The following is a 15,925-nucleotide window of genomic DNA, read 5'->3' on the forward strand; positions in this document are numbered from 1 at the left end:
TCCTGACACAATCTGAATGAGTTTATTCAGTAGAATTGTGTATGCTTTGCTTCCACATTTAGCTTAGACAATATTTAGGTCCAACATATTGAGTGTACATTCAGATACGACAGCTATTGTATTGACTTTTAAAGTGACATTTACGCTGTGTTGCTGCCTATATAATGCACAGTGAGACCCATGGACTGTACCACCACCACACAGGAACATGTTTGTTGTGCACTATACGGATTTAAGGCAGTTTGCGTGATGTCGTACAGGTGAACGCTACTTGTGAGTGAAAAGCTGGACGAAGAGTACGTGATGAAGGTCAGATGTATACGGGCTGCTCCTGTGCTGTGAGCAGGCGGTACATGGCTGCAGGCATGGTCTTCATGTGGATCTGCGACAAAGACACAACGTTGTTATTCCACTCATGTCTTAGATACTGCTAATGATTCATTTTATAGAGATTTTACCAACAGTGTTTTCTTATTTATGACACTACATTCCACTCTTCTGCACTCTGTGTGTATGCTAGCAGCCCCGCCTGCACCCGCCGGACTCATCATACCTCTCCCATGGCATTGGACAGGATCTGAACAATCCTCTCATGAGGCGTCGCCACAACGCTCTGACTGTTGATCTCGATGATGCGGTGACCGACACGTACGCCGCCCCTCTCGGCGATTCCTCCCCTCATCAGGCTGCAGATCTGCACACAATGCGATACAACCCGTTAAAAAGGAGGTACTCGACATCATCATGAAAATACTCACAATGCCGTTCTGGACGCTGAAGCCCAGCTGGTATCTGAGGTCCGGCCTGCGAATGAGCACCATGGTGACGGGGGGGCACCTGACAATGTTCATCTTGATCCTGCACTGAGACTTTAGCCCCTGAGGGAAGACCGAGTCAAATTCTCCACTGAAGACTAAGGAGGTGTGCTTGCAAAGGGAAAAAAACTACCATACCTTGATGATGCTTTGGCAGGTGCCGAGCGGCAAACCCACCAGGCTGGTCCCGTTGATGGTCATGATTTGGTCGCCGATGTTGAGTCGACCGGACTTCTCAGCGGGGCCACCGTGCATCATGCTGGCGATGATGACGGTGGGGAGGATGGATCCCCAACCCGACTCCACAATCACCACGCCCAGAATCTCCCCCTTCTGCTTCTCAATGTAAACCTGGCAGCCAGGACACAAAACCAAAGTGCGGCCTAATTAATTTAAAGAATCAAGTCAAAATATTGAGAGAAATAAGCTGGAACCGTAATAGTTATTTTTACAAGAATACTGTCATTTTAGTAGCATAAATTTGAAATATTAAAGAAAAAATTTGTAATGTTTTAAAAAGTCGTAATATTGCAAGAAACAAAACAACCATGCTGTCATTTTAGAAAATTAGGGTGCAGAAAATGTTACAATACACAGTCAAAATATTCATTCATTCATTTTCTACCGCTTTTTCCTCACGAGGGTCGCGGGGGTGCTGGAGCCTATCCCAGCTGTTTTCAGGCGAGAGGCGGGGTGGACTGGTGGCCAGCCAATCACAGGGCACATATAGACAAACAACCATTCACACTCACATTCATACCTATGGACAATTTGGAGTCGCTAATTAACCTAGCATGTTTTTGGAATGTGGGAGGAAACCGGAATACCCGGAGAAAACCCACGCATGCACAGGGAGAACATGCAAACTCCACACAGAGATGGCCGAGGGTGGAATCGAACCCTGGTCCTCCTAGCTGTGAGGTCTGCGCGCTAACCACTCTTCCACCGTGCCGCCCTTCAAAATATTCAGTCATAAACAAAAGTCATAATTACTAAAACATTTACTAGAACCTTGAAATAAAAAAAACAGCTGTAACATTATGAGAATAAAGTCAAAATATTACAAAAATAGTTTTAGTAGCATGGAGCTGAAATATGAAAAAAAATGTCTCATAATAGGCGGCACGGCGGTCTAGTGGTTAGCGTGCAGACCACACAGCTAGGAGACTAGGGTTCAATTCCACTCTCGGCCATCTCTGTGTGGAGTTTGCATGTTCTCCCCGTGCATGCGTGGGTTTTCTCCGGGTACTCCGGTTTCCTCCCACATTCAAAAAACATGCTAGGTTAATTGGCGACTCCAAATTGTCCATAGGTATGAATGTGAGTGTGAATGGTTGTTTGTCTATATGTGCCCTGTGATTGGCTGGCGACCAGTCCAGTGTGTACCCGGCCTCTCACCCAAAGACAGCTGGGATAGGCTCCAGCACCCCCCGCGACCCTCGTGAGGAAAAGCGGTAGAAAATGAATGTCATAATATTACCAAAAAAATTGTGAAGATTATTTCCAAAAGTTGAACTATTTGAAAATAAAAAGAAACAAATAACAGCAAAAAATGTGAAAAAAGGCAAAACCGAAGTTGATACTAATATATATAGTGAACCTGGTACCCAATATCTATGCAAGTCCTCAGTACTCTGCTGCCACCTGCTGGTGTACTTACATCTCTACAGTTCTCCGACTTGGAGAAGTGGATGAGGTCGTCGTTGTACATGTCCTGAGTGTTAAGCAGGTCGCTGTACTCCCTCTGACTCAGATCCTCTGGGTCGATACCGTTGGCCCTGAGGAACTCCTGGTAGGCCACGCTGAAGGACTGACCAATGGACTGAGCAATCAGCTGAGCCTGGAGGAAACGTTTTGTGAGATGATTTTCCATGAAAAAAAAAAAAAAAACATGGCGGGTTCCACTTACATCTTCGGACTCAAATACGTGACAGACCATCCTGTAGAGCCGTCTGTCGTCATTGGACATGGTGGTTTGCTCAGCCGTGGTGTCCAAATTTTCCTGTGCGCTGCGAGACCGGACCATTTTCCCTCTGGCCATCAGGACCACCATGTTACCAATATCAGCTATGTAGGAGATAGTCCGAAGCGGCAGGTCCATTAAAGACTCCTACGTAAGGACAGGACGGTAGATTCTCAGCAGGTCTGACAAATGATAATAACTTCATATGTGGAAAACTTCATGTATCTCCACCTGAGTGTCGGCATTGAGGACTTTGATTCGTTGCGTGGACATGAAAAGATCAACCTCAGCAGTGGGCGGAGTCTCATTGTCAGGACTCTGCAGGGATTGCAAAATCGGTCAAATCATCAATTAATTCAAACTTCCATTGAAAACTGAAGAGTATTTACCTTTTTCCTGTTCTTTGCTTGCTTCTGAGCTGCCTGCAGAATCAAAAACCAGAACTCAGCTTTTAGGCAAAGAAGGACCACATAGAAAGAACATTTTCTAAAAGAGCTAGTTCCTATCCTAGGACAGCCTAAGCAGACAAGCCCAGGCTTCCCACCACAGTTGAGAGATGTAGTCTCTCCAACATGCCCTGAACACCTCCCCTGAAGACTCATTTCAGCTTCTGGTACCCTAGGATCACATCCCCGATACCAGAGATGACATGCCACCCAACCATGGACTCGGGACTTGGAAGTGCTGATTCTCATCACGGCCAATTGTCACTCAGCTGCGAACCATTCCGTCAAGATCTGCGGATTACGCAGCCAGCAGGACCACATCGTTGACTTAAGCAGGTACTGTTGGTCGACTCGAGGGGTTGTTGACATAAGCGGGACTAACTTAATTGGGTTCCTTTGTTTCGGGATGTGTTACTCTACAAGTGTTTTCCAGAGTTGCTGCCTTCAAGTTAAAGTGAGATGGAAGGTTATTTTTTCATTGAATTGCTCGCAATAATTAATTGAGTTGAGCTTGTGACGCAGTTAGGTACGCTAATTGAAAGACGCTACGGCAGGGGTCTCAAACTCAATTTACCTGGGGGCCACCGGAGCTAGGTTCTGGGTGAAGCCGGGCGGCATCAGGTTTTCCAAAAAAAAACGCATTTATTAAAAACTGGGGAAAAAAATCAATCAAAAAAACTATCTTCACTGCTTTTGCTTCTGCTATACCCTACACTTTTTCAGTATTTTGGTTCCGGTTTTCCACACCAAAATATCTGATAAAACATTCCACTGTCCTCAAATATCTTAATTTTTATTTTTCTATACACAAAATAAGATAAAAAATAAATAAATAAACAAATTAAGAATAAAGACAATAAATCAATCAATCAGTAATAAATAAGTAAAATAATAATAAAACAGCAAATAAGAAAAATGTAAGAAACCACATACAGTTGGTAGAGAAATTATTTTTTTCAGATTCAAATGTACAGTATTAACAGTTATTTAACCTTTAACATGAACATTAATGAAACTTAATAATTTTAATTTTAATTTTAGCCAATTAGCAAGTTAGCATCGTACTCAGTTCCATCTGGGAGCAGCGTGGTAACTTTAACAACATGTTTGATGAGATGCTTTATCTTGACGTGTATTTTCCCTTTTATTCCAAATCATTTCCTGCAATTTATTTTTACCCAGCGTCATAAGCCTTTAGCTTCATTGCTAATCCAAAGCAAAACAGGGCGGGGTAACAGGGTAGGGTAACAGTATGGGCGGGGCAAAATCATGTTAATTGTGTCCGGTGTGCACACAGCTTTAAGCTTTGGTATCAAGGTGGGGGCCTCAACTAGCGTCTCGCGGGCCGCGAGTTTGAGACCCCAGCGCTACGGTATCTTTCTTAGACCTTCATAGAGACGATGCTCACAGTTGAGTTCATCTTAGTTCCTGTATTCCGTATTATATGTTGGGGTGAAAGCATGCGTGACATCCCATATATGGACTGCAGCCAGAAGGGAGGATATTTGCTCTGTGGATGCTAACTGGTTAAAGTTTTATGTAAGATCCACTAGCGCTGAGGAGAGGATGCTGTGTGACTGTGGATCGGCAGCAATGACCCATGCATTATTCCTCTACATATAACCAAAGGAGCCGCAGGAATGAGGAGAGAGAACAGTATTCCCTCTACTGTTGAATTTGGGTGGCATCCCAAGAAGGTCAACAAAGCAGTGTAAAAAAAGTGTTTGCATCTTTCCTGTTTTTTTTCCGTTTTTGTGAAATGCAGTTTTTAAATAAAACTTGTCATTATTAAGGGAGAAACAGGAAGCAATACGTACAGCTCAGAGAATACACATCTGCAAATTCATATATTAGAGTTCCCCAGGGGTCAATACTGGGGCCAAAATTGTTCAACTTGTACATCAATGATATCTCCAAACATAAGGTGGACAGAAATATTTCAATATTGAACAAAGCAAAATGTGTTCTCAATCAGAAATCACTCCACACTCTTTATTGCTCTCTGGTTCTACCATATCTTACTTATTGTGTGGAAATATGGGCTAATAACTATAAAAGCAATCTTCACTCGCTAAATGTACTGCAAAAAAGGTCAGTAAGGATAATTCATGATACAGAGAACAGAGAACATACTAACTCCTTATTTCTAAAATCACAAATACTTCAACTTGCTGATATAGTTCATCTTCAAAAAGCTAAAATAATGCATAAGGCTAAAAACAACTAAATACCTAAAAATGTCATCCAATACTTCTCTACAAGAGAGGAGAAATATGATCTCAGGGAAGAAGTACATTTGAAACACTTCTATGCTAGGACTACGTTATGCTAGCCATAGCATTTCAGTATGTGGAATCAAACTATGGAATGGATTGAGTAAGGACCTCAAACAATGCACAACGATGAGCCAATTCAAGAAACAATACAAGCAGTTGATGTTTGCTAAATACAAGGATGAAGAGTCTTGAACCAGTCATGATGTGCTATATATATCACTATATTGACACTTACTATGGTACACATTATGTCATTGGATGGTCATATCACCTCGTACTTCGGTACGAGGTACATTATAAAAAAAAACAAAAAAAAAACCTTAAACTGTATTATGGAAAGCAGGAAGTGAACAAATGTAACAGTTACTGATTGTAAAAGTACCAGATGGAGGGGTAGGATTTAATAAGCTTTGCTTCTTCCTACTCCTTTTGGACATGTGGAACCTACCTAACCTACTACATGGTGATCCTGCCCAAAGTGGAGGCGTTCAAGTACCACGGGGTTCTTTGGCTGTTGTTGTGGGGTCTTTTGTGACCTCTTGGATGAGACGTCATTTTGGTTTGCCAGACACTTTTTGGAAGGTTCACCACTGTTCCATGTTTTCAACATTTGGGGATAATGGCTCTCACTGTGGTTTGCTGGAGTCCAAGGGTTTTAGAAATGGCTTTTTAATCTTTTCCAGACTAACAGACCTCAAATATTCTCACTTATGTAGGTTTATATTTTTTTTCTAACTTAATAATAACACATATAAAAACACGTTTTCTTTAAAAACTTAAATGTTTTAGATCATGAAATTATTTTAAGTGTGACAAACAATTAGAAGTCAGGAAGGGGGCAAACGGTATGCTGTCCTTACCCGAACTCTGTTCATGGCTTCCTGTGCCTGCTCCATGCGGGCGCTCTTTGTGGGAGTCCTCTCTGAAAGAAGGTGGGTGCAGCCCAGGTAGGTTGCGGCAAAGATGATTCCATCAATCAGATCTTCGGGGTCACATGGTCCCGGGACTGCACAGATCGTACACAATCATTAGACACGAGCATTATGGGAAGACTTTGGAATGTGTGCATTGGAATATATTGATCCTGAAGAACATCTGTGAGATCAAAATAGCTGATATTTTCATTCTGTGACACAACACTGAAAAAATAAATATACAGTAAACCTCGGATATATCGGATTCAATTGTTCCCACTGGTTTTGTCCGATATAAGCGAAATCCGTTATATGCGTATACCGGAAAATGTTGTATACCGGAAATATATGTTTTACGCATATATCGGATTTATATCCGGTATATGCGTAAATCGGATTTTATCCGTTATAAAAAGGCACTATGTTTCCAATGTACCTGGACGCGCAGGCAACGCTGCAAACGCTGCAAATGACATCGTATAGCGGCCTGTCACGATTCGGCGAATCGGAGCGCCACAATGCGGCCATCCGATATATGCAAGGGGAATTTAATGGAAATGCATTGGAACGGGAATGGAGATTTTGTCCGAAATAGGCGAAATCCGTTATAAAAAATCTGATACATGCAATGAATTTTTATTGGAAATGCATTACAGAAAAATTGGTTCTTTTTTATCTGTCCGTTGTGAGCGAATTTCCGATATATCCGAGTCCGATATATCCGAGGTTTACTGTATTTAAATAGTTAATATGTTGCAGTACATACAGCTTGGCCATCATTTTGGTAAATATGTGAATAAATAAATGAATACAACTAAAGCTGTAATGTATACTGTTATGTAATCGTGGGGGTGGAGGTGAGAATAAATGTTTCTACTCACTATCCACAAATGTGGGAAAAGGAGGGAGAGACCTGCGTATCTGTAAAAAGACACAAAAAGTATGCATCAAATATTTTGTAGATGTACTGTATCTTTTGGTTGGAATTAGCATTAATTATTGACGATTATTTTCATGATTTCCCACATGCCACATGACACTGAAAGACTTGAAAAAAAGAAAAATTTGGATTTAAGATTATCAAGCACCCCATGGAGCTAAGAGATTACAGAGATTGTCCCATCACAGTTTGGACACTCACTTCCTGGACAGACGGCTGCTGAGGTGAAGGCTGAACCTGATGCTGATGTTGTTGTGGTAGATTTGGCTGAAAGTGTGGTTGAGTGACATCCCTCTGTTTTGACTGGCGGCTTTGGTGCTGATGGTTGTTCCGTTGGGGCTGGCGCTCGGGATGTTGTTGGGAATGGAGGACTTTTGATGACTCGTCGCTCGGCAGACTGCCAGACTCCTTATCACACAATGACGCGTGCTGAGATGGAGACCTTGACGCTGACTGGGAGAGGGACTGAGGAGAAGACTGTAGGAAGAAAAACAAAAACGGAATAATGGAATACCGAAGTCTGAATAAACACAGAGTCTGAAATATGTATGTAGATGGCCAGTGGGGTGACTATTGACTGTAGGGGTGTTATTCATTACTGGAGGGCTCTAATAACATTCATTCATTCATTCATTTTCTACCGCTTTTCCTCACGAGGGTCGCGGGGGTGCTGGAGCCTATCCCAGCTGTCTTCGGGCGAGAGATCACCAGCCAATCACAGGGCACATATAGACAAACAACCATTCACACTCACATTCATACCTATGGACAATTTGGAGTCGCCAATTAACCTAGCATGTTTTTTTTTCGGAATGTGGGAGGAAACCGGAGAAAACCCACGCATGCAAACTCCACACAGAGATGGCCAAAGGTGGAATTGAAACCCTGGTCTCCTATCTGTGAGGTCTGCGCGCTAACCACTCGACCGCCGTGCCGCCAGCAATTAAATTTGTCACGGAAATATTCAGTAGTTGAACTATACCATGTTGTTCTAGGTAGTAGAACAAGTAGGCAGATTGTTGCGGACTCATCGACCTGACTTCGATCTATGTTGCTACCCTCACAGATGGTCATAAGCTTTGGGTAGTGACCAAAAGGACAGGATTGTGGGTACAAGCGCCCAAAATGAGTTTCCTCCACAGGGTGGCTTATCTCTCTTCCCTAGAGATAAGGTGATCTGGGGTGCTGTGACACATGTGATGGTTCGAGCATCTGGTCAGAATCAGAATGTCTCCCGGACGCTTCCCTGTTCAGGGCACATCCGACCAGAAGGACAACTCGGGGAGGACCCAGGACACGAGGAGACTATAGACTACAGGATCAGCCGGGAGGAGCTGCTCAGGCTGCTTGCCGCCCCGCCCCCCCACCTGACACCAGCCAGATAAGCCGAAGAAGATTAAGATAGGAAGGATAACGGAGTAATAAAACCAACCAAAAGCTGGAGCCTATCCCAGCTGGACCACAACCACAGGGCTGACAGACCAACATTGGATTGGAAGGCTACAAGAACCTAACATATAATACATGTTTTTATTTTAGACTGTGGGAGGAAGCCGTATTACCCATAGAGATCCATAGAGAGCCCACATGAGCACAGGAACAACATATTCAGTTGGACCAAACATCAGTGAGGTGACTGACTATAAACTATAACTATAAGAGCGCAGTGACGACTCATCTAAGAGGTTACAAAAGACCCCACAACAACATCCAAAGAACTGCACTTGCCTCAGTTAAGGTCAGTGTTCATGACTCCACCATGAGAAAGATACGACCCGCGTGGCAAAGTTCCAAGACCAAAACTACAGGCTAACAAAAATAACATTAAAGTTGACTTATTATGCTCATTTTCTACCCTTTTTATTGAGTTATGGGCTCCTATAGAGCAGATACACACAATAACCAGCACAGAAAGCTCTCTTTTTCCAAAAAAAACACTAGCTACTGGCTGAAGACCCCTGACTTACTATGTATGAACTGGCACTTTTTGCCAGTAACCAGTAGAAGACGCTGGTAATTCAGGCTCAAGAAGAGGAAATTGCAATGAAGCTAAGAACATTGATCTAGGAACATTCCTACATTCAGTGTGACAATGTTATCAAAACAGACGCCCAAAACTTAGTAAGGGAAACTCTCCATCCCAAATTTAGGTGCTGGACTGACCTGGCATGCTAGAATTAAATTATTCTTAAACTGCATGGAAGCCTCCACCAAATGAATACTAAATCCACGGAGACTCATAAGGATGCACTTCCATCCACTTTCATGCATCCACCAGCATTAACATTAAGTTAGCAAGGAAGATAAGCGTGATACTTACATGGCCGGCCATCATCTGTATTGTCTTGACTTCCTCCGTGGGGCTGGTTTCCTGCCTCATCACCCAAATGGGCTCCACAGGTTGGTCTGGTGTATAAGGGGACCGCACAGTCTTGGTCTTAACCTCCTCGATTGCCTCCCTGATGTCTTTTATCACTAAGCTAATGGTGTCCCCAGATATATCTGCATCGGGACCGACTTCATCCGTTGTCTCGCCTGCAGGGGATGGATGCTTGGTCCGTGCATCTGCATGCCTGGGTCCATTCCAAAAACTTTTCTGGATGGGACTTTGATTAGCACTGCCCCCCTCTCCATCAGACTGGGCGTCATAGTGGTGCAGCCGGCAGCCGACAGAGCTGTCCACATGGGAAGGATGGGAACCTCGATCCCTGCCGCGACTTGGTGCATAATGAGTGCCTTTTTGTACATTCTCCTGTCTATGGCTGGTAAGCACCTCAAGGTGGGTCTCCTGCTGGGCATCAGATGGCTCGGTCTGTTGACAAGACTGCATGCGAGGTTCTCTGAGTGCCTCAGAATATGACATCTTAAGAGCTTCTGGAAAACATGTTTGATGGCATTTTGTTTCTGACTCCTCAACAGGTTCCAGGTAAGACTTTTGGTGGGATTCTGTATAAAAGTCTGCATAGGTCTTGGGGTAATATTCAGAAGGTGATTCGGAGCATTCGTCTTCATCGTCAGGCAGAGGACTCATACTGGCATCCTCACTGAAGTGGTCCAGCTGGGGGAAAAGTGGAGCATCAGGTGACGATGGCGGCGTAGGGGACTGGAGTGGAGGAGGGCTGTGGAGCGGTCCGTCGTTACTGAGAGAAGCAGCACTTTCTGTGTCCGAGCAGAGATCAGTAATTTCACTTCCCTGAGCTTCAGCATCGAGAACATCATCCATAATTTCCTCCTGATTTTCCACCTCCTTGTCTACATGAACGTCTGCTTCATCCTGGACTGTCTGCAATGTGTCATGGCTGCAGATAGAGTGATCTGTGGTTGAGTGAAGATCTCGTCCATCCTCTGATGGTTCTGACTTTTCATTGTCCTTCACTTCCTTCATGTCGTCTTCACAGACCACAGCAATTTCCTGTAAATTCTCTTGCTGGTCGAGATGTGCTGGTTCTGATGTGAGGTGGGTAGGGGTGACCACAGCAACAGGAGTCTGGTAGGGAGATCCTCTACTCGGTAATTGGTCCTTTAGAGATTTGTCTGTCATGTTTTGCTCTGCAACGTCTGCAGGACGTTCTCTGGATTCTGTACCTGATGAGGTCTGCTGTGTGTCTTTGATCGGAGGCTTCTGTTTGTGACCTTTGAGTCTCGGATTTGGGTCGCCACGGCGGCGGTAACGGGTAACAGCTGCGCGAATCTGCTGGACAGGACGTGGTTCACTGACTTGACTTTCATTGGAAGGAACCACCTCTGGCACCAGACCAGGAAACTGAGCCTGATTTTGACCTTGCACTGATGACCGCCGTTGGCGTTGACGTGGTGGACCACGAGCTGCGTGTAGGTGGTAGTGATGAGATGGCTGTTGATGGTGATGGTGAGGGTGGGAATTCAACTCTCCATCTTGAGCGTGCATCTGACATGGCCTCCAGGTTCGGCGTATAGGGGGTTCTCCAGGCACCGATCCATTGTTCTGCCTAGTCCGCTGAGGAACCAAGGCTCCTGGTCGTTCCTCGCCTACTTCCCCAGTCCCTTCTTCCGGGTACTTATGGCTCATTTTAGTGTCTTGATGTGGTGGTCAGTGTTTGGAACTTACCCTGCAGATTCATCAACAGAGAATATGAAAATTCATCACAAACTGCCCAAGAAAAGGTTTAAAAGAGAACCTCTGAACAATCTGAAATTTGAATACAATACAAAAAAAAAACAAGTGAACACAGGAAGATATATTAAGTATTATATGTTGGAATTGTCAATGAAATGTTTCCATTGTGAAGGCTATATTATGTATATTATGCATTTTCCAGGCTTTTCCAGTAATAGTTTATTTCGTCTTACAACTTAGAATCAGGTGCAACTTACATATGAAAACAGTATGTAATTTTAAAATGTGCTGCCTTTATGTTAAAGTGAAAATGGTTGGGGGGGGGTTGGAAATATCTAGTGGACCCAACGCACCCTGTGTGACAATAATTGAGAGCTATCAATCTGGAATATGTTATGAAGTAATTTTTCTTTTTGTTGAGTCAATTTTAAAGCGTTGGGACTCCAGCAAACCATAGTGAGAGCCCTTATCCAGAAATGGCAAAAACATGTAACCCGCACTCTGGAACCTTCTCAGGAGGGGCCGGCCAACCAAAATTACGCCAAGAACGCAGTGACAACTCATCTAAGAGGTTACAAAAGACCCCACAACAACATCCAAAGAACTGCACTTGCCTCAGTTAAGGTCAGTGTTCATGACTCCACCATGAGAAAGATACGACCTGCGTGGCAAAGTTCCAAGACCAAAACTACAGGCTAACAAAAAGAACATTAAAGTGGACTTATTATGCTCATTTTCTACCCTTTTTATTGAGTTGTGGGCTCCTATAGAGCAGATACACACAATAACCAGCACAGAAAGCTCTCTTTTCCCAAAAAAAACAGTAGCTACTGGCTGAAGACCCCTGATTTACTATGTATGAACTCAAAAAAAAATGGCACTTCTTTCCAGGAACCAGTAGAACGAAGGAAATTGCAATGAAGCTAAGAACATTGATTTAGGAACATTCCTACATTCAGTGTGACAATGTTATCAAAACAGACGCCCAAAACTTAGTAAGGGAAACTCCTTCCCAAATTTAGGTGCTGGACTGACCTGGCATGCTTATATTATTCCTCCAGTAGAATTAAATTATTCTTAAACTGCATGGAAGCCTCCACCAAATGAATACTAAATCCCCGGTGACTCATATGGATTCTCGGCGCACTTCCATCCACTTTCATGTATTCACCAGCAGCTGGCAGAACGAGAGAAGACAAAAGGTCAAAGAGGAGACAGGATGGGATGACGAGGAGGGATATTTCTGGGATGCTAGATGAGACTTGACACAGAGCGATGGATCGGCCACTGATCTGAATAATAACTGTACCGGGACTTACAAGGCCACTTTTGATGCCAATTAAATATGACAAGGCTATCAGAGTGTCCATCAGTTATTTCCTGTAGTAGCCTTTGCCATGATTGTGCTGAGAGTGGAGACTTCCTGAATAAGGATAAACTGTGCAAACTGATCGCAAGAAAGAAAATGGCCAAAATGGTAGTTCATAATGGATATGGAATGTTTTTAAGAGATTCTCCAAGGTGCTCAATGAGGTACACTATATGGTGTACGCACAAGTACGGTAATTGTACAAGTACAAAGACAACATGAAATTGGACAGTTTCTGTCCTTCTGGGAGGATGTTGGAATGTGTCTGTGGGCGATTGTCCCCAATTGTCCACAAGAACACTTTTGAGATCAGAAGTAATGGTAATGGTTTTATTTCATTTGAACATGCATCAGATTACAATTGAGTGCATCCCATAATCAGTTCACAGTTCCACATGTCCAAAAGGAGTAGGAAGAAGCAAAGCTTATTAAATCCTACCCCTCCATCTGGTACTTTTACAATCAGTAACTGTTACATTTGTTCACTTCCTGCTTTCCATAATACAGTTTAAGGTTTTTTTGTTTTTTTAATAATGCACCCCGTACCGAAGTACAAGGTGATATGACCATCCAATGACATAATGTGTACCATAGTAAGTGTCAATATAGTGATATATATAGCACATCATGACTGGTTCAAGACTCTTCATCCTTGTATTTAGCAAACATCAACTGCTTGTATTGTTTCTTGAATTGGCTCATCGTTGTGCATTGTTTGAGGTCCTTACTCAATCCATTCCATAGTTTGATTCCACATACTGAAATGCTATGGCTTTTTAACGTAGTCCTAGCATATAAGTGTTTCAAATGTACTTCTTCCCTGAGATCATATTTCTCCTCTCTTGTAGAGAAGTATTGGATGACATTTTTAGGTAATTGGTTGTTTTTAGCCTTATGCATTATTTTAGCTGTTTGAAGATGAACTACTATATCTATTGTGATCCCCAGAAATTTATTTTCATTCACCCTTTCAATGTCCACAAAACCTTAAACTGTATTATGAAAAACAGGAAGTGAACAAATGTACCAGATGGAGGGGTAGGATTTAATAAGCTTTGCTTCTTCCTACTCCTTTTGGACATGTGGAACTGTGAACTGATTATGTGATGCACTCAATTGTAATCTGATGCATGTTCAAATGAAATAAAACCATTACCATAATTTAAAACAACATAAGGACAAAGGTTAATTTGACCAAGTAATCTGACCACAAACCCCAACTGCCAGGACAGAATGGAAGTCTGCTTGACGATCCTCCCTGCCCGGAGTTCAGAGCCGGACGTCAGACGCCGGGCAGTTTGGGAAGAGGCTCACTGAGGAGGGCTTGGCCATGCTGCAGATGGCCCAGCAGAGCGGCGGTGCATCTGCAGAGCTAAGTGCTACACTTCCATCTGTCAGGATGCAGTGAAAGCTGCTGGGAGGGGGGATTTACTAACCCATTAATTCGCTAATCCACTCCTGACAAACACCCACTGACACCAACACACGTGCTGAGGACCTTGAGTCATCAGTAATCGCACTAAGAGAGTGTCAATAACGTGATCCTAAATTTCAGGAAATGTCTCAATTATGAGACTCGAACATTTGTGATGGCGAATATGACGCTTTCATTTCTCACGCCTCAACATTCAAATCAATTCACAGAAATATCCATCAGCTTAGTCTTTGCTTGTTTAACGTACAGTAGGCTATGTCGTTTATCCAATTCTGCACTCATACACCCAACTATTGGCTAACACCTCCTCATTGTCACTTGACTACCGCGAGGTGCATTCAGGGACTCTCCAAACATCACAACAATGTCTTTACTACGTGTGTATTTTTTTAATCTAAACCTGTGATTAATCATGATAATTCATTTGAAAACTGATTAATTTGATTAACAAATGTTTATCATTTGACAGCCCTATAGTAATTATACATACAATACTGTTACTCAGTAATAGATGGTTTTAATTTGTTCGATGCCGACTTATGAGGATTTTCCTTACCTTTTAAATATTGAGTGCATAGTTGTGCATAATTTACTCAAAATATTGTATGTAATAAAAAGGAATAGCTGTATTATTTTTTTGATATAACATCTATTACTGTATCTGTTTGTTGATAGAGTTTTTGTTTCATCCTGTTTTATTGATCACAAAACCATTCAACTAGCTTGAAAATTTCAAGTAAAATATACTTAGTATCGATACCACATTTTGCAGTATCGGCCACCCCGGTACTTTATGTCTTTGTCGAATAGACTAGTGCTTTTATTTTGAAGGTCGCATTCGCCTCTTAAATCCTTCCAATGGCCTTGAGGGATTCTATTATTTTTGCCATTTAAAGTCAACAATGAACAGAATAGCATAAATATCCTGTACTTTAATGTATATAATGTTGTGACTGTAACGGGACTTTGGAAATACATACATCAAGAAATCCACACCAAGTGAAGCGATGTGTTTAGATTATGTAAGATGTCACCTGTCGAGATGAGCCTCCGTATATTCCACTCGAGCAGGTGTCGTAACACAACATTGTGTCTTAAAAAAACACACACACGAAACACAAAGTCATTACCTGTTCGTCAGTACAGGAGTTCCGGTCGTACACACATTCTCCCCCCCGGTGTCCGGTCGCTCGGTCGGCTTGCTGCGGTATAGTGTTAGTCCGTCCAGACGACAAGTTGTTCGGCTAAAACAGAGAGCAGAGCCCCTCCTCCTCCAGCACGGTGACATCAGAGCGGATTAGAGATGCAGCAAGCGGATGCTGACATGAAGCAGACGCTCGTTTAGCTAAAGAGGGAAGCTTCACACTCGTCATCATAGCGCAGCGATGGATGATCTACAGGAGCAGGTAAACACATACACGCCGTCACCGCATGGGGGGCGCTGTTTCCCGCTTTTGCGCTCAAAGTTGGCTGTTACCGTAAGAGTGGGCGATACTGATTCGATACCTTGTACCGATACCGTGCTGATACCGATGTTTATGACGCTCATTAAATGATGTTGTGCCTTTTATTTTTTTATGATTCTAATCAAGATAAAACACTGGATTTTAGTGCAAGCATCCTTTAGTAATATTGTCTCTGCAAAATTAGTTAGTAGCTCAAAAGAAGCAA

General features: G+C 42.9%; 2 protein-coding genes across 11 annotated transcripts in view; one reads left to right on the forward strand and one right to left on the reverse strand.

Annotated features, from left to right (window-relative positions):
* Window positions 1-15,925, reverse strand: part of LOC131109891 (amyloid-beta A4 precursor protein-binding family A member 1-like) — a 22,150-nt gene continuing 6,225 nt past the window's right edge. For 3 of the 8 annotated variants that reach the window (XM_058062373.1, XM_058062363.1, XM_058062382.1), the window contains 13 exons: window positions 15,385-15,648; window positions 9,675-11,442; window positions 7,556-7,831; window positions 7,296-7,335; window positions 6,361-6,506; window positions 3,168-3,200; window positions 3,010-3,096; window positions 2,725-2,925; window positions 2,476-2,655; window positions 954-1,166; window positions 759-878; window positions 554-694; window positions 1-382 (listed from right to left, as the gene is read on the reverse strand). In XM_058062373.1, the coding sequence (XP_057918356.1) occupies window positions 311-382; window positions 554-694; window positions 759-878; window positions 954-1,166; window positions 2,476-2,655; window positions 2,725-2,925; window positions 3,010-3,096; window positions 3,168-3,200; window positions 6,361-6,506; window positions 7,296-7,335; window positions 7,556-7,831; window positions 9,675-11,402 (3,237 nt within the window). In that variant the 5' untranslated portion in view covers window positions 11,403-11,442; window positions 15,385-15,648 and the 3' untranslated portion in view covers window positions 1-310. Of the gene's footprint in view, window positions 383-553; window positions 695-758; window positions 879-953; window positions 1,167-2,475; window positions 2,656-2,724; window positions 2,926-3,009; window positions 3,097-3,167; window positions 3,201-6,360; window positions 6,507-7,295; window positions 7,336-7,555; window positions 7,832-9,674; window positions 11,443-12,485; window positions 12,628-15,384; window positions 15,649-15,925 lie in introns of those variants that run through there. The other 5 variants (XM_058062411.1, XM_058062391.1, XM_058062421.1 and 2 more) reach the window with 4 other exon arrangements.
* Window positions 14,322-15,925, forward strand: part of LOC131109935 (MAM domain-containing protein 2-like) — a 16,545-nt gene continuing 14,941 nt past the window's right edge. For all 3 annotated transcript variants that reach the window (XM_058062526.1, XM_058062535.1, XM_058062508.1), the window contains exon 1: window positions 14,322-15,660. The gene's annotated coding sequence lies outside the window, so the exon portion shown is untranslated. The remainder of the gene's footprint in view (window positions 15,661-15,925) is intronic.

Source organism: Doryrhamphus excisus, chromosome 2, assembly GCF_030265055.1.
Source record: "Doryrhamphus excisus isolate RoL2022-K1 chromosome 2, RoL_Dexc_1.0, whole genome shotgun sequence".
NCBI lineage: Eukaryota > Metazoa > Chordata > Actinopteri > Syngnathiformes > Syngnathidae > Doryrhamphus > Doryrhamphus excisus.